The 19,227-nt window shown below is 39.5% G+C and overlaps 1 protein-coding gene and 3 non-coding genes across 4 annotated transcripts; 1 reads left to right on the top strand and 3 right to left on the bottom strand.

Moving 5' to 3' along the window:
• Positions 1-450: 450 nt before the first annotated feature.
• On the bottom strand, positions 451-1,941 carry LOC134321637 (protein FAM200B-like). The gene has a single exon (XM_063003437.1). It carries the CDS (start codon positions 1,939-1,941, stop codon positions 451-453), a length of 1,491 nt encoding a protein of 496 aa, XP_062859507.1.
• A 5,795-nt stretch (positions 1,942-7,736) lies between these two features.
• Positions 7,737-7,818, bottom strand: trnal-aag (transfer RNA leucine (anticodon AAG)). The gene has a single exon. It is a non-coding gene; the product is annotated as a tRNA-Leu (tRNA).
• Positions 7,819-9,677: 1,859 nt separating this feature from the next.
• On the bottom strand, positions 9,678-9,760 carry trnal-cag (transfer RNA leucine (anticodon CAG)). Its single transcript has one exon. It is a non-coding gene; the product is annotated as a tRNA-Leu (tRNA).
• A 952-nt stretch (positions 9,761-10,712) lies between these two features.
• Positions 10,713-10,785, top strand: trnak-uuu (transfer RNA lysine (anticodon UUU)). The gene has a single exon. It is a non-coding gene; the product is annotated as a tRNA-Lys (tRNA).
• The last annotated feature ends 8,442 nt before the right edge of the window (positions 10,786-19,227 follow it).

The following is a 19,227-nucleotide window of genomic DNA, read 5'->3' as shown; positions in this document are numbered from 1 at the left end:
AAGTTACTACAATACATTTAAATATCAAAACTGCATAAAATAAATAAGGCTACAAAACAAGATGCTTTCACCTAACCTGTCTTTTGTGGAAGTCAGTGAGACAGTTGGGCATGTACTTTACTTCTGATCAGAGTTTCAAAGTCTGGGGTGACAGTAGACAGAGTTACTCTCAGGTCATGCTCAGTGTTCAACCTGTTTCTCTGCTTTGACTTGAGCTGGACCAAGGTAGAAAAGCCACTTTCACAAAGATAGGTCGTGCTGAATGGTAGGATCGTTTTGACTGCAAGAGTGGCGAGAGATGGATACTCAGCCATCACATCGCTGCACCAGAAGTGGGAAAAACGTACGTCGCCGAATCTCTTTTTCAGCGTCTGGTCACATGACAGCTCCACCAGCTGATGTTCTTCGTTGCTTGGCAACATGACGCTTTCCATGTTGACGCTGAAAGGGTCACGCGCGTATCCAGGCATTAATGTTATCTCCGTGTCTCTCTGGGAAGTAGTCGTCAAACCGAGCTTGAAGTTTATTGAGATGCACCTTGATCGTTTTTTTCAAGTCATTTTTGGCCGTGGTGTGCAGCTGCTGTGCTTCCTGGCAAGCGTTTGGAAACATGTCCAGTCTGTCTTTGAATAAATGATTTACCCACAGTGTGATCTTTTTCTTGAACGCAACAATTTTGTCTGACTGTTCAAAAATGTTGTGTCCTTTCCCCTGCATAGACACGTTTAACGTGTTGAGGTGCTCAAAAATATCAGCAAGATATGCAACAAGTGCGAGCCAGGTGTCGTTGTCAAACAGTTCAGCATATGAGGAGTTATTCTCTGAGAGGAAGGTGGCGATTTCTGTTTTCAGTTCATAAAAGCGTGACAAGACCTTACCCCTCGACAGCCAGCGCACTTCGGAGTGATACAAAACCTGCATATGCTCAGAACCCAAATCTTTACATAGATTTGAAAAGCAGCGGCTGTTCTTCGCACTCCGTTTTATGTGGCTCACCACTTTGATGACATTTTGCAAAGCTTCATCAAGCACAGGAACCATATTCTTAGCCGCCAGTGCCTCTCGGTGCAAAAAGCAGTGGTTCCAAGTCGCATTAGGTGCCCTCATCAGAATTTGTTTCACCACACCTGAATGTTTCCCGGTCATGGAGGCAGCGCCGTCAGTTGTGATTCCAACACAGTATTCCCAGCTTAGGCCCACTGAGCTCAAATACAAGTCTACGGAGTTGAAAATGTCCTCTGCTTTGGTAGTGGTAGGGAGTTCTCTGCTGCAGAGAAATTGTTCCTGCAAATCACCGTCCCACACATGTCTCACATAAAGCAGTAAAATGGCATGGTGAGCTATATCCGTGGATTCATCCATCTGTAATGCGTAGTAAGGGCTTGCCTGGACGCGAGCTGTGGTCTGTTGTTTTATGTTACCAGACATGTCTTCAATACGCCGAGCTATAGTATCATTGGACAGGGGTATTGTTTTAAGCTTGTCTGCCACTGATTGATCCAGCACCTCTCTTACCATGTCCATGGCAGCGGGTAAAATAAGCTCTTCGGCTATTGTGTGGGGTTTCTTGGCCTTCGCAATACGGTGAGCTACGTGATAAGACGCCCGGAGCGCATGTTCTTGTTTGGAGCAAGATGCTGTCAGACACTTCTCTGATACCTTCAGCTCATGAAGTCGTCTTTGAAAAAACTCCACCGGCTTGTCTTTACATGCGGGATGTTTCGTTTGTAAATGTCGCATTAGTTTGGATGGTTTCATGCTCTCTTGTGCCAGCACTTCATTACAAATAACACACTTGGGTTTCTGTCCGTGTTTGTCCTCAATGAACGAAAATCCACATTTCAAATACTCCGGGTTGTATTTGCGTTTCGCCATCTTGCCTCCGAACATCATCACAAATTTAAAGAGAAGGGTAACCGGCAAACGAATGGTGGTTACCATGGCAACGAGAATGCTGCGCGCGTCTGATGCGTGTCTCTCTCTGTCTCTTTTTTTTCCAGATAAAAGACGAGTACAAAATCAGATGAGCATTAATTATTTAAAAATTTTTTTAAATGTATTTATTTTTTACAAGCTGTCCGCGACCCGCCCAGAACGTGTCCGCGACCCACTTTTGGGTCGCGACCCACCAGTTGAGAATCGCTGTGGTAGATCATGATCGATGTATTGGGCACCTCTGATGTAAAACAACTGTACTTTTGGTAACCCCTTTGGAGTCTTTCCAAGGAATTGCTCCTGATAACTTTTATTGTTTATTGAAACACAACATTTCCATCTGCTTTAAACTTAGGGAGATCCGCTGTCAGAACTCGGACACAGTCTCTATGTTCAAGTCTAGATTGAAAACATATTCATTTACTCAGGCTTTTGATTGGTCTTTTCAAACTAAACAAGCAAACCTAGTTATGCTGTAATAGTTAGGGGTGCTGGAGTCTAAACCTGTAAAACTCTCTGATATTTTACTCTTAACGATTGCTGCTCCTACTAGATGTGATGGAAACCTGCCGTGTTTGCACCAAAAATGTCCAGAACTTACAACGGAGTTTATCACAGACTGGACTGAACAATGAAGAACTCACATTATTTTTCTGCTAGTTACAACTTTCAGTTCAATTTACTTTTGTGTTTGTATGATTTGTGTAAATCCTTTTTATTTAAAGTATCCTCCAGGCCACCCAAGAAGGATGGGTCCCTGCTGAGTCTGGTTTCTCTCAAGGTTTCTTCCTGAGTTTTTCCTTGCCACAGTCGCCCTCGGCTTGCTCAATAGGGGTTTTTGGTCTGTTGGTCCTGGATAAAGTTGCTTTGAGACAATGCTCATTGTAAAAAGCGCTAAATAAATAAATTTGACTTGACATGTGTCCGAGATCTCTAACTCAAGCACCATTGATGCAATCCATTTAAGTACTTCTACTTCATAGAGTACATCCTGGGCTTTTTATTAATGTCACATTTGTGGGTGTGTGGCAAGCAGCTCATGAACTTTCTTTTATAAATGGCTGTCATATCATATTTTACATTTCATGGAAATAAGCAAAGTAAGAGATCAGTTTTGTTCAATATGAGTCGTAACTTCAGTTTATAAAGATTACAGAAATGTACAGCAATTTTAACCCTTTCTAAACAAAACATTTATCCAATGTCCTTTGTTGTGGACAGCAGGACTTACTACACCCGGTTTTTAGCCTATTTCTATACAAGGAAGCAGAGGGCTGAGTAAGGCAGAAAATATTTTATGGAACAGATTTATGCAGGAAATTCAGGTGGTGGTGTGTTAGTGTGTGTTGTGCTGGTATGACTGGATAAGACACAGCAGCGCTGCTAGACTGAGAATAGTCCACCAACCAAAAACATCCAGCCATCAGCACCCTGTGGGAAGCGTCCTATGTCCACTGATGAAGGTCTAGTAGATGACCAACTCAAACAGCAGCAATAGATGAGCGATCGTTTCTGACTTTACATCTACAAGGTGGACCAACTAGGTAGGAGTGTCTAATAGAGTGGACAGTGAGTGGACACGGTAGTTAAAAACTCCAGCAGCGCTGCTGTGTCTGATCCACTCATACCAGCACAACACACACTAACACACCAGCACCATGTCAGTGTCAATGCAGTACTGAGAATGATCCACCATCCAAATAATACCTGCTCTGTGGTGGTCCTGTCAATAATTGTAGAACTACAAAGTGCTCCTATATGGTAAGTGGAGCTGATAAAATAGACAGTGAGTGTAGAAACAAGGAGGTGGTTTTAATGTTATGGTTGATTAGTGTAAACTCACACACTGCTGTATGTGCTTGCATGACTGTAGGACGCGTTTTCAGTGCATTACCGTAATATCCATAAAATGTGTCCTTGCGATTTCAGTGCAGCAAAGTTTGTGTAGAGACTGCAGCAGCGGATACTGTGTTTGTTTAGATTTTGAGGTCATACTTTATTAACAAGGTAAGTTTATTTTTTAAAGAAAGGTTTGTGTATATTAGCTTCTGGATATTTTCGGATGCTACGGACAAAACTGTGTTGTACTGCTATGATGATACGACTATGTTCCAAACCCTTTTAGACTCTTCCACCACCGTTAGCGCTTCTCTCGGTTAGTTCAGCTCATTAAATATATTATCTACTGTATCCCTTATCTTTACAAACCCAATTCCAAAAATGTTTAGACAGAAGAGAAAATGTCAATGTAAATAGACAGCAGTTTGTAAAAGATGTTATTTATATTCTAGCATACAAACATACATCGCTCCAAAATATGAATGAACGCTTCAGCCAGGGTTGCCAGATTGCGCATTTAAAAGCCCGCCAAAATGCATGGTAAACCGCCCAAACATACTCACGAAAAACAGCCGATAATCAGCGCTTAAACAATATTAAACCAGTTAAACATGATCTACTACTGCTGATATCTCACAAATCAGTGATTATAAATTATGAATGGCATTTGAAATAATAAAAAACTAAGACTAAGAAGTCTTAAGGGTTTTTTGTGTTTTTGCTAGAACTGTTTCTACTTGAAGAACTCTTTAGTATAATTCAAGGTTCTTCGCTAACTCAATTAGATTTTTATGGATTTTTTTCTCTTGCCACATATAAATGCACATAACATTTAAGGACTGGAAAACAATCGTGCAATTGATACAGGAAAAAAGGAAAAAGGTGAAAGAAAGGAATCTGTTTGTAATCTACCTGCAAAATTCTACTCCTGAGATGTTTTTTTTTGTGTGTGTAAGAGGGGGTGGATAGTGGTGGCCATGGCCACCATAAATGAATCTTCGGCCACCCCTCCGGCCCCCCCATCACCGCTTTGCCGGCAACTTTTTTTGCGGAAGCATTTCTGCACGCAGGTGTTCTCACAGGGACGCAATTCAACAGCGCACCTCAAAGAAGTAGTTCTCCACCAAAACAGTGCAGTAATACACTCGACATAAATGTCAACCACCAACACAATTACAGATGTAGTACTACTTAGTACTACTAGTACTACTATTACTATTTAGTAGTATTTGTGGCGAGCTACGAGTAAAGGCGCCAGCTGGCTCTGCGCGTTCAAGTGTTGCCAGATTGGGCGGTTATCCGCCTAATTGGGCGGATTTTGTTGGAAAACAATTTAATCGCAGTTAAATAACACTTCTATTTAAAAGAATATATTCCGTTTTAAGAAGCTCCAGCATTGTAGAAGGATATTAAAAGTAAAGTCTATTTTCAATGCTGATTTGGCTTAATAGTGTTGGTCAGTCTGTATCATATTGTTAAAAGAAAATTAAAATTAGTTTTCCATGCATTCACACTAGCATGTTCTGGGGTTCAAATGAGTCTCATCATTACACACAAGTTGGCAGCCAAATGATAAAGTATTGCAAGGGAATATCTAGTGCTGGACAATAGTTCGATATCGATATACTGTATATCGTGATAGAAAATGTTTCAATAACGGTGATATGATTTTTAAACAAATTCGATCGATATGCATACGTAAGTGCATGATGACGTACGCCACAGTTACCGCTCTGATTACACTATAATACCTACAACACGGTGGATATTAGTGGCTAAATGAGTTCAACAGCTGTGAGTGAACGAGCATCCACAGTCAATCTGCGACCAGCCGTTCGAGGGGAAAAAAAAGTCTCTGTGACTCTGAAAGTCTCCGGTGCACCAACAGACACACATTAGGCCCATATCTAATCATATCTATAAATCTAAACCAATCAGAGATAGTGAAGGGCGGGACCAGCGTCATCACCGGCGGGCGTTACACAGCGAAATATCATGACGGAGTGTGTAGAATATGTGTGAGCATCTGTGCTGCTGTTACAGATGTTTGTTTTAATGTAAAAACATCAATCAAATATCGGTGATAAGAAGACGTGACGTGTTTGTCTCAGTTGTTGTTTTCTTTAGTTCACTGACGTGAGAAGAGTTTTGCGCTTCGCTTTCACCGCGACTCTCGACCTAAATAACCGATTTGCTCAGCGCTCGACTTGAGAGATAAAACATCATTAAAGTTCCATGATACAAACAAACATCTGTGTGAAATAACCATCAAACCCAGTCTAACAGCTCCACATGTATCTGTGTTTAACTGGATTTACTTCACGTGTGGTGTTTATATTTCACGTTAAACGTTGTTCGTTCTGTCCGGGTTACTTTTACCGCGTCACATCACACAGTTCATCTTTTCTTTAAGGCACTTTAAAAATATCAGCGACAAACTGACTCAATATGTAATAATGTCATGTCATGTAGCCTATGTCAATAATATGCGTCTCGTTACTGCATTAATTATATGTAATATTCTTATCATTAAATGAGATGTTCAGTTTGAAGCCCTTAAAACACTTGAACTTTTAATTGAGATTTTCTTTTAATTTAATTTATCTTGAGTTTAAATTTCAGCTTAGTGAAGCACTTTAATTACCAACACTTTTTCAGTAAGTTACCTTTCGTGTAGAATTGTGCTTCAAATAAAGAACTTTATGTTGACCAGATTGTTAGTTAATCAATATCAATCAAAGTCAGTATTAAAAAAAGTGAACCTGTAAAATGCGATGCGGTTGAAAATTTGGGTGCACCTAACTTTTGTGCTGGTGCACCTAAAAAAAAAAGTTAGGCACACCAGTGCAACCAGTGCAAAAAGTTAGTCTAGAGCCCTGAGTGTTGCCAGATTGGGCGGTTTTCCTCTAAATTGGGCTTTTTTTTTTTTATGCTAGGCTTGATGTAATTCTACATGACACTCACTGCCTGTATAGGTAAATGAGTGAGTGACCAAAACACTACTAGATCCACAGCAACTTGCCACATAAAAAAAAGGTTTCAGACAGTTTCTGTGCCACCCCTGTGTGAGCAATGGTCTCAGTCTGGCCACCCCTATGAAAATTGTCTGGCTCCGCCACTGGTGTAAGCAGCAACATACTTCACCTAAAACTTTATATAATCACCTTCAAGAGAGCCGAAACAGAAATAAAAACATTTTATATTAATTGAAGTTCTACAGGACAACATATGTTAAAGTTTGTAATTTAAGTCACATGCTTGTGGGGATGAAAGCAGGTTGCAGAGCCTGGATAGCTCAGTCGGTAGAGCATCAGACTTTTAATCTGAGGGTCCAGGGTTCAAGTCCCTGTTTGAGTGAGTTGGTTCCTACTGCATTAGGTAAGTGGTAATTTCCAGCATTTAACCAGCCACAGCGAAGAACTGTTGGAGTAGCGACTAATCTTAACCCATCAGATACACGACCGTTCTTTTGTTACAGTAAGCTTGCAAGCAGAGCAACAAGACGGTCAGTATTTAAGGGCTTCCTTTCTTACAACATTTCTTCTGCTAAACCATCGTGCTGTATGCTTAATTTAAGACTCTGTGGTGCATCGGTGTGTTTGAGCTTGTTTAAAAGCTCATTGGCTTTAGAACGTATGCTGTTTTCACAGTGTCTGCGTTTCATTTTAGGTATAAACACAGTTATTGGGTGAGTACAAGTTTTTTTTTTTATTATGCTTCCTATTATATCATAGTTGCATGTAGTCGGAGTGATGCTAGAGATAACAGCAACGATACAAAGGTACACCAAGTTAAGGTTTGTGTGCACAGTGCGGTCGAACTGTTTCATGTTACATAAAAAAAAAAGTTAAGAAAGGTTGTGGGTCGAAAAGGGCCAATCGCGTGTGCCACACTTGGGATTGTGATTGAGTATACGTTGCATTGGGTGGGTAAACATGGAGCCGGCGTTGAAAAGCCTGAGTTGGCAGCGGTGGGATTTGAACCCACGCCTCTGAAGAGACTGGAGCCTTAATCCAGCGCCTTAGACCGCTCGGCCACGCTACCACTGGGTAAGGTGCTGATCGAAACGAGCAACTACGTACGCAATTTCTACATGCATTTTCCAATAGAAGTCAAAGAGGTTGCAAGTGCAGTCGCCACACTTGTGATAGCTCAGTCGGTAGAGCATCAGACTTTTAATCTGAGGGTCCAGGGTTCAAGTCCCTGTTCTGGCAAGTTGTTTCTTACTGCATTAGGTGAGCGGTAATGTCCCGTACTACATGGTTTGTTTAGAATGATGAAGAATTTGTAGTTTGTGAGATATTTCTAAGTAAAATAGCATGTACTTGATAAGCTTGAAATAATTGCACACTGCATGTGTAACATGTTCTCCACACCAACTAGTTGTTTTAAACAGACTGTGGTAAATAGAGGACCGTTTAAATCTATATTTATGTGCAGCCTAATAATGCACTGAGTTTTAGATATTAATACCTACATATTTATATAATATATATATATATATATATATATATTTATATAAAGCAAGCCTGAATAGCTCAGTCGGTAGAGCATCAGACTTTTAATCTGAGGGTCCAGGGTTCAAGTCCCTCTTTGGGCGAGTTGTTTATTACTGCATTAGGTGAGCGGTAATGTCCCGTACAACATGGTTTAATTAGAAAGTTCAAGAATTTGTACTTTGTGAGATGTTATTAAGTGAAATATCATGTACTTGATGAGCTTGAAATAATAGCACTCTGTGTGTGTAACATGTTCTCCACACCAACTAGTTGTTTCAAACAGACTGTAGTAAATAGAGGACAGGTTAAATCTATATTTATATTTATATATTTATCTATATTTATATTTATCACTGGGCCAGTGATAGCTCAGTGGTTAAGGTACTGGACTAGTAAACAGAAGGTTGCCGGTTCAAGCCCCACCACCACCAAGTTGCTACTGTTGAGTCCCTGAGCAAGGCCCTTAACCCTCAATTGCTCATTGTGTAAGTTGCTTTGGATAAAAGCGTCTGCTGAAAATGTAAATTTATGTGTAGCCTAATAATGCGCTGAGTTTTAGATATTAATACCCACATATTTTTTGTTGCCTTAAAGACTCACTTAAATCCTGATCTAATTTTTGAAGCTGCGATTAAGCGATGCCGCAACGAGTTTCATATTACATGATACCCTTAAATAATCATAATGTATCTGCACTGGAGAATGCGGGCATCGATCCCGCTACCTCTCACATGCTAAGCGAGCGCTCTACCATTTGAGCTAATTCCCCTTACGATGCTCCCTTGTTCACATTTTGAAGGTTGTGATATTACTTTAAACTTACCTTTTCTTTTTCATGTAATTACTGATATTTTTTTGGATCTCTGCTGATATCTTGTGGGCCATATTGACTAATCAGTGAAAATTAATGTTTCCTTGTATAATAAAACCATTATGCTTATTTAGCTTTAATTAGCTTTAATTATTAAATAGTTAATAAGATAGTGATGGTGAAACTAAAAACCTGTAATTACCATCACTAAGTGTTTTTACCATCACAACAAGATATGTGTTGGTAATGACATGTTGAGGTAATGACAGTTTTTACTTAGGAAAAAAGTAAACAGCTAGTATACAATGTACTTTACATACATTTAAATAATGTGAACATTTCAATTGTAAAATACTGCTGTAACAATGTAAATAGACGCTGAATAAACATACTTTATGATCAGGATGAATACATGTTTAAATTTCTCACACTTATAGAGATCAAAAGCCTGGATCCTGGCATCCATGCGGATGTTACTTTGACACGTACCACCTACCTCAGCATTGTTGCAGACCATGTACACCCAGTTAATGCAAACTGTATTCCCTGATGGCTGTGTCCTCTGAAGAAGTAAACTTGCATAAAGCATGAGATGTCAGAAGTGGGATTCGAACCCACGCCTCCAGGGGAGACTGCGACCTGAACGCAGCGCCTTAGACCGCTCGGCCATCCTGACATGCTTGCGAGGGCCTAATGCCAATTACCAACAACACCCCCACATGGCCAAAGATTTGTACAAAGTGCTGAATCTTTTCACATTATTATGTATGTTAGAGGGTTAAAGACATAAATTTGTATGAAGCACTAGCAGTCAGAAGTGGGATTCAAACCCACGCCTCATGGGACACTGTGACCTGAACTTAGCGTTTTAGACCTCATCCTGACTAGCTTGGGTACCATCGACACCACCATTTGTACGAACTGCTTAATCTTTTCACATTATTATGTATGGTAAATTTACTGACTGTAACCCATTTGCTGCACTGTACACTTTGTCACTAGGTTGTAAATCATATATGAATCGAAAGGGAGCCCCATATGAGATCTCCAACTGACCAAATAATGTTTTTGGGTGGACCATTGTTAGCACTGTACGGCACTAGCATGTTAGGGTGTGTTGTCTCTGGTATGAGTGTATTAGGTACAGCCTTCTTGTTGGGTTTTTACCTGACTGGATTATTTGTTAATAACTCAAACCCTGTTTGTGCTGGTTGTAGGCTATTCAATCGACCACTAGATGTAGTGTAGTGTGTATTCGTGTTTCCTTAATTTCGTTGTGTTCTCCCTTAATGTAATTGCGTTCCACCTTAAAGAATTTGTGTTGTCTCTTAATATATTCGCGTTTTTCCTTATTGTTGTTGTGTTGTCAGCTTTTGTTTGTTTTGTAAATGTTATTGTGTTTTAACTCAGCGGGCCACCGTAATATAGATGGCATAATATGAATACAGTTAGAAAGTAAAACGATGTCGCATGCTGACCTGTGTGGAATGCAACTAATGTATGTAGTACTAAGAAGTGTTTCTTAAGGGTTTTTTTTGGTGTTCTTGCTGGAACTGTTCTACAGGACAACGTATGTTAAAATTTGTAATTCAAGTCACGTCCTTGTGAGGGTTAAAGAAACTTGCAGAGCCCGGGTAGCTCAGTCGGTAGAGCATCAGACTTTTAATCTGAGGGTCCAGGGTTCAAGTCCCTGTTTGGGCATGTTGTTTCTTACTGCATTAGGTAAGCGGAAATGTCCCGTACTACATGGTTTAATTAGAAAGTTGAAGAATTTGTACTTTGTGAGATGTTATTAAGTGAAATATCATGTACTTGATAAGCTTGAAATAATAGCGCTCTGTGTGTGTAACATGTTCTCCACACCAACTAGTTGTTTCAAACAGACTGTAGTAAATAGAGGACAGTTTAAATCTATATTCATGTGTAGCCTAATAATGCACTGAGTTTTAGATATTAATACCCACATATTTTTTGTTGCCTTAAAGACTCACTTAAATCCTGATCATAATTTTTGATGCTGCGTTTCATTAAGCGATGCCGCAACGAGTTTCATATTACATGATACCCTTAAATAATCATAATGTATCTGCACTGGAGAATGCGGGCATCGATCCCGCTACCTCTCACATGCTAAGCGAGCGCTCTACCATTTGAGCTAATTCCCCTTACGATGCTCCCTTGTTCCCATTTTGAAGGTTGTGATATTACTTTAAGCTTAACTTTTCTTTTTCATGTAATTACTGATATTTTACTGGATCTCTGCTGATATCTTGTGGGCCATATTGACTAATCAGTGAAAATTAATGTTTCCTTGTATAATAAAACCATTATGCTTATTTAGCTTTAATTAGCTTTAATTATTAAAGAGTTAATAAGATAGTGATGGTGAAGCTAAAAACCTGTTATTACCATCAGTAAGTGTCTTTACCATCACAAGAAGTTATGTGTTGGTAATGACATGTTGAGGTAATGACAGTTTTTACTTAGGGAAAAAAGTAAACAGCTAGTATACAATGTACTTTACATACATTTAAATAATGTGAACATTTCAATTGTAAAATACTGCTGTAACAATGTAAATAGACGCTGAATAAACATACTTTATGATCAGGATGAATACATGTTTAAATTTCTCAAATTTTTAGAGATCAAAAACCAAGGTCCTGGCATCCATGTGGATGTTACTTTGACACGTACCACCTACCTCAGCATTGTTGCAGACCATGTACACCCTTTCATGCAAACTGTATTCCCTGATGGCTGTTGACTCTAAAGAAGTAACTTTGTATAAAGCTTGAGATGTCAGAAGTGGGATTCGAACCCACTCCTCCAGGGGAGACTGTGACCTGAATGCAGCGCCTTAGACCGCTCGGCCATCCTGACATGCTTGCGAGGTCCTTATGCCAATTACCAACAACACCCCCACATGGCCAAAGATTTGTACAAAGTGCTGAATCTTTTCACATTGTTATGTATGTTAGAGGGTTAAAGACATAAATTTGTATAAAGCACTAGCAGTCAGAAGTGGGATTCAAACCCACGCCTCATGGGACACTGTGACCTGAACTTAGCGTTTTAGACCTCATCCTGACTAGCTTGGGTACCATCGACACCACCATTTGTACGAACTGCTTAATCTTTTCACATCATTATGTATGGTAAATTTACTGAATGTAACCCATTTGCTGCACTGTACACTTTGTCACTAGGCTGTAAACCATATATCAATAGAAAGGGAGCCCCATATGAGCCCTCCAACTGACCAAATAATGTTTTTGGGTGGACCATTATTAGCACTGTAACGGCACTAGCATGTTAGGGTGTGTTTTCTCTGGTATGAGTGTATTAGGTACAGCCTTCTTTTTGGGTTTTTAACTGACTGGATTATTTATTAAGAACTCAAACCCTGTTTGTGCTTGTTGTAGGCTATTCAATCCTCCATTAGATGGAATAATATGAATACAGTTAATATTGCGTTAGAATCTAGCAATAGAACACGAGAGGGAGTGTGTTATCGTGAATAACATCACGGCTGTGATTCGGTCGCAGCCGTGATGTTATTCGCGATAACACATGACCTCAAGTGTTCTATTGCTTTTATACAACAGTTTTTACAAAATAAAGAAAGAAAATAAATCAAAGAAGCCCTGAATTTCATAATAAATATGCTTTAATATTGACAATACCTTCCGCCAAAAAGTAGTTCCACAACGAATATAAAGTTTAACACTACGATCGGGAAAAAGGTCTGTGTTGCCTGCGTGCGCGTTTGTGTGCATGAAGCTTGTCGTTACTGGCAACGCGTCAGCGGAGTAATACAGTTGTGGTGTGAAAAGGCTGTGCTGTTATCACGAATATCAGCACGGTTAGAACGCTTCTCAACCAATCAGATTGTAAGGTCGGAACTAACTGTGGTATAAAGTAAAACGATGTCTGTTTCTATCACAGTTTCATCGCATGCTGACCTCTAGAATACAACTGATGTATGTAGCACTAAGAAGTGTTTCTTAAGGGTTCTTTTTGTGTTCTTGGTAGAACTGTTGCTACTTGAAGAACCCTTTAGTAGAATTCAAGGTTCTTTGCTAACTCAATTTGATTTTTATGGATTTTTTTTTCTCTTGCCACATATAAATGCACATTACATTTTAATGACTGGAAAACAATCGTGCAAAATTCTCCTCCAGAGATGTTTTTCTTTGTGTGTAAACAGCAACAGCCTTCACCTTTAAAGCACCTTTAAAACCCCCTTTAGCCTTTTGTAAATTGTAATGTACTATCAGAGCGTTGATGCTGCATTATAAAGTGAGGGTGCAACGTGTTTAAGCTCACATACTCTTTTCTGTATTATACCTTGCTTTTAAACCATCACAGACTCTATTTATCGCAGCCTTTAGGACGATCTAAACACAATCAAAACTGTCTTTGTACCACTGATAGACTGACTTAAGGGTTGATGCTGCATTTTAAAGGGAATGTCGTGAGTTTCAGCTGTTCATCTTCTATGAAGCAGTTTCACCAGAAGAAAAACCATTAAAAAGTCACGTACCGCTACTTTAACAAAAAGTCATTTCAGATAAAACTCCGAGACATTTCAAAATTGGAGAATTATAAGTTATTGTGTGTTTGTGTAGCCCAATTAAAATTTGGGCATAACTAATATTTTGTTTATGTTAATTTATAACTAGTAAATAAGTTGTTCTTATTTGTTCTGTAAATAATGTTCTGGTTGTTTTATGCTGTTTAAAGTAAAGTGTATGTATAGCCCTCCCTTGATTTATTTTTAAGCCAATCAGCATGAACTGTCACAGGTCGGGAAAAGAGCGGGAGAAAGTGGGTGGAAAAGAAGAAAAAAGTGTCATGTAAGCGGGTAAAACACCTGTTTAAGATTTATCTCTCTTGATGCGTTAAGACAAACGGACAGTGAGTCTTATATTAACATCTTGCAGTCGATTAGTGACATTGTTTATGCTGTATCAGCCGTGAACTTCGTCTCTTGAGTTTACGCGCATGGACATTGAAGGCAGTACGCTTCCTCAGCAACTGTGATGATAGTGGATTAAAAGCATCGGATAAACTCTGATTGTTTCATCCAAGATCAAAAGGAAAAAGACTGGTGGATTTTTTCTGTTTCATCCATGTAAACAAAGAACGTGGACAGCTCCACCACAACCGACCAAATATACTTCGTGATCTGTGCTGATTGGGACTATTAGGTTGGATCAGGCCTGCAACGGTAATTTTGGGTACCCTTTTTTTAGTTTGTTATTTACCTAACTTAGGAGGGATTGATAATATTTTGAATATTACTGATGGTAATTTTAGTGAATCTGTATTATGACATTTTTGTAAAATATATTGGGGTTTGAAATGCATATTAATGATTGTGTAAATGAGTAAATAGTTAATTTGTTTAAGTATTATTAATGTGTACAAGTTTGGTATGTGAGTCAGGGATAATGTTAATACAGCTACTGTAAATAGTTTTTTCGGTTTAAATAAGAGTATAGCTTAAATATAAAATAATCGTAAGTACTGATAAGTAGTGGCCCTTTTAAATCCTTACATTACCACAAAGAAAGAGATTTCTTAAACATAAAAGAAGTCAGGGAGCGCTTTCCAAATACAGCCAGGTGTGCTAGGGGGCGCTACATTTGTCAATTTAAACAAGTCAAAAAAGGTCTTTAAACCAAACGATTTGAGTAAAAATAGAGCATAACTGTCACTGTAAAACTTACAGACTGACCTAATGTTTGATGCAGCGTTTCAGTGAGCAACGACTTTTATATTATGTGTTGCCTTTAAGTGATCATAATGTTTCGGCATTGGAGAATGTGGGCATCGATCCCACTACCTCTCGCATGCTAAACGAGCGCTCTACCATTGGAGCTAATTTCCCTTACACAGAACCTTCCTTTATGATTTGTAAATTGTAATGTACTAACAGAGCGTTGATGCTGCATTATAAAACGAGGGTGCAACGTGTTTAAGCTCACGTACTGTTTTCTGTATTACGCGTTGTTTTTAAACCATCACAGACTCAGTTTATTTAAAAAGTTGATCTTAGCCTTTAGGACGAACAATGTGAGGTCTTTTTTGAAGTGCATTTTTTATTTTATTTTGTTGGACCTGTAGGAGATTGTCCTGTTCTTGTTGCAGCTCTGCTGGAGGGTTATTTTCTTGGTGTTTGTGGTGGTGGTGGTGGTGGTGATGGTGGGGCCTTTGTTCCCATTTTGGTTTATTTAGTATATGATGTACTTTACATCCATTTCAATAATGTGAACATTTCCATTTTTGTCGTAAAATACTGCTGTAACAATGTAAATGGACGCTGAATAAACATACTTAAATGGATATTTAAGTATTTAAGTACATATTTAAATGGATGTAAAGTACATCAAATAAACCAAAATGGGAACAAAGACCCCACCACCACCACCACAAACACCAAAAAAATAACCCTCCAGCAGAGCTGCAACAATAAACAGAGCAAGATCAGGATGAATACATGATTCAGTTTCTCACATTTTCAGTGATCAAAAGCCTGGGTCCTGGCATCCATGTGGATGTTACTTTGACACGTACCACCTACCTCAGCATTGTTGCAGACCATGTTCACCCTTTGATGAAAACTGTATTCCCTGATGGCTGTGTCCTCTAAAGAAGTAGATTTGTTTAAATCATGAGCTGTCAGAAGTGGGATTCGAACCCATAAACTGCTTAATCTTTTCACATTATTATGTATTGTAAATGTACTGACTGTAACCCATCTGCTGCACTGTACACTTTGTCACTAGGCTGTAAACCAAAAATCAATAGAAAGGGAGCCCCATATGAGATCTCCAACTGACCAAATAATGTTTTTGGGTGGACCATTCTTAGCACTGTAACAGCACTAGCATGTTAGGGTGTGTTTTCTCTAGTCTGAGTGTATTAGGTACAGCCTTCTTGTTGGGTTTTTAACTGACTGGATTATTTATTAAGATTAATTATTATTCATTAAGAACTCAAACCCTGTTTGTGCTGGTTGTAAGCTATTCAATTGTCCACTAGATGACATAATATGAATACAGTTAGAAAGTAAAACGATGTCTGTTTCGAGCAAAGTTTCATCGCATGCTGACCTGTAGGGAATACAACTGATGTATGTAGCACTAAGAAGTGTTTCTTAAGGGTTCTTTTAGGTGTTCTTGGTAGAACTGTTTCTACTTGAAGAACCATTTAGTATAATTTAAGGTTCTTTGCTAACTCAATTTGATTTTTATGGATTTTTTTATTTTGCCACATATAAATGCACATAACATTTTAATGAAAAGCAACGCATAATATAGAAAAGAGTACGTGAGCTTAAACATGTTGCACCCTCACTTTATAATGCAGCATTAACACTCTGTTAGTACATTACAATTTACAAAGGGTAAAGGAAAGTTTTGTGTAAGGGGAATTAGCTCAAATGGTAGAGCGCTCGCTTAGCATGCGAGAGGTAGTAAGATCGATGCCCACATTCTCCAGTACACAAACATTATGATCATTTTGCAATCTGTAAAGATTGTCAGTACAATGTCAGTAATGCCCTATTTACGCTCAGTTTTGTTTACATACCTTTTTTGTTTTGTTTTGACAGAAACGCATAAACTTATAATTTTTTATAATGTTTTATTATTTGATACTGTTACAATTGATACATTATAAAGTATTGTACATATTTAAGTTCGGTGGCATAATTGGCCATAGCTTGCTTTTAAAAACGACCACAGTGCGCCATCTACAGGCCATTCTTGGTACGTCTTGTTAAAACGTAGCCAATGTAAAACTGGTGCCCACACTTCTGTGGCTTGGGATCTACTATTTCAGTCAACAGGTCATCGGGATCTACTTTTTAAAAAGGTTGGCCTCATCATTTTTCAAGAATGCTTTAAAGCTTTTTTTAAATGTGCTTCATTTGCCTGTATGTTCTTAGTTCTTAGTGCTACATACATCAGTTGTATTCCCTACAGGTCAAGCGTTACAGGGCAAGCGTTAGTCCAGTGTCACAAACACCGGGCTCGAGACAAAAATACACCCTGGACAGGGCGCGTCAAACCACCGCAAAGCATCACACACTAATTTATCCACTCACTCACACATACAGGTGCAATTTAGAGCAGCAATTACACCTACTGGCACGTTTTCATACCCGGAGGAAAGCCACGCATACATGGTGAGTATACACCGATCATAACATTAAAACCACCTCCTTGTTTCTACACTCACTGTCCATTTTATCAGCTCCACCATATAGAAGCACTTTGTAGTTCTACAATTACTGACTGTAATCCATCTGTTTCTCTACATGCTTTTTTATCCCCTTATTTATGCTGTTCTTCAATGGTCAGGACTCTCCCAGGACCACTACAGAGCAGGTATTATTTGGGTGGTGGATCATTCTCAACACTGCAGTGACACTGACATGGTGGTGGTGTCTTAATGTGTTGTGCTGGTATGAGTTGATAAGACATAGCAGCGCTGCAGGTTTTTAAACACCTCATTGTCACTGCTGGACTGAGAATAGTCCACCAACCAAAAACATCCAGCCAACAGCGCCCTGTGGGAAGTGTCCTATGACCACTGATGAAGGTCTAGAAGATGACCAACTCAAACAGCAGCAATAGATGAACGATCGTCTCTGACTGTCTCTACAAGGTGGACCAACTAGGTAGGAGTGTCTAATAGAGTGGACAGTGAGTGGACACGGTATTTAAAAACTCCAGCAGCGCTGCTGTGTCTGATCCACTCATACCAGCACAACACACACTAACACACCACCACCATGTCAGTGTCTCTGCAGTGCTGAGAATGATCCACCACCTAAATAATACCTGCTCTGTGGTGGTCCTGTCAATAATTGTAGAAATTCAAGGTGCTCCTATATGGTGAGTGGAGCTGATAAAATAGACAGTGAGTGTAGAAACAAGGAGGTGGTTTTAATGTTATGTTCTAACCTGTAATAAATTGCATTTCTCAAAATGTCCACTAGGTGGAGGCAAACCGCAAATTACAAAAACAGAGACCACATTTCATGTCAATCACGCTGACGGTGCAATGTACCAATATGCACTGTGCGATCGACTGGTAGATCGTGGTCGACGTACTGGGCAGCCCTGGTGTATAACAACAGCAAACTGTAATGAGTGACATTATGAGCTTTAATTAACATATCCTCCCGAGACCAAGCAATTCATTTTTGTCACCTGTGGGGACACATGTCCGAGATCTCTAACTCAAGCACCATTAATGCAATCCATTTGAGTACTACTGTACTTTATAGAGTATGCCCTGGGCTTTTAATTAAGTCAGTCTGTCAGTCGTACAAAGACAGTTATGATTTGTTTCAGTTCGTCCTGAAGGCTGCGATAAACGTTTAAAATAAACCGAGTCTGTAACCGCTTAAAAGCAACACATAATATAGAAAAGAGAACGTGAGCTTTAAAACATTGCACTCTTACACTCTTGCACCCCTGGCCTTCATAATGGCAATGGAGGTCATCATCAGGGCCTCAAGATGGGTGGTGGGGAGTGAGCGAGCTAAGAACTATCCGAGCATACATGGACGACATGACCACTCTGACCACTACTGCAGCATGTACCAGGCGGTTACTTGGTAAACTGCAGGAGAACATAAAGTGGGCCCGGATGAAAATCAAGCCGAACAAGTCACGAAGCATTTCAATAGTCAAGGGACAGCTAAAAAACATGAAGTTCTACATTGGTGACGAACCAATACCAACAGTGTTTGAGCAACCTGTCAAAAGCCTGGGCAGATGGTACAACGCAAGCCTCAAGGACAAAGACCAAGTGCAGCAGGTAAGGCAGGACATCAACAGTCTGGAAAACATCAATAAAACCCTACTGCCAGGGAAGCTTAAGCTCTGGTGCCTGCAATTTGGACTTTTTCCTCGGGTAATGTGGCCACTCACTATCTACGAGCTCCCAATAAAAACTGTGGAGAAGATGGAGCGAACCATGACTTCATACGTGAAGAAATGGCTCGGTGTCCCACGCTGTATGACTAACATCAGCCTCTATGGCAAAGGGGTCCTGGAACTGCCTATCACGAGCCTCACCGAAGAGTACAAGTGCGCTAAAGTAAGACTCCAGATGACTTTG

The sequence above is a fragment of the Trichomycterus rosablanca genome, chromosome 10, assembly GCF_030014385.1.
Source record: "Trichomycterus rosablanca isolate fTriRos1 chromosome 10, fTriRos1.hap1, whole genome shotgun sequence".
In the NCBI taxonomy this organism is placed as follows: domain Eukaryota; kingdom Metazoa; phylum Chordata; class Actinopteri; order Siluriformes; family Trichomycteridae; genus Trichomycterus; species Trichomycterus rosablanca.
The sequence above is the reverse complement of the archived record's forward strand: the minus strand, read 5'-3'. Positions and strand labels throughout refer to the sequence as shown.

What these genes read in the sequence shown, in the direction of transcription:
- LOC134321637 (XM_063003437.1), bottom strand. Translation starts at nt 1,941, where the DNA reads ATGGTAACCACCATTCGTTTGCCGGTTACCCTTCTCTTTAAATTTGTG.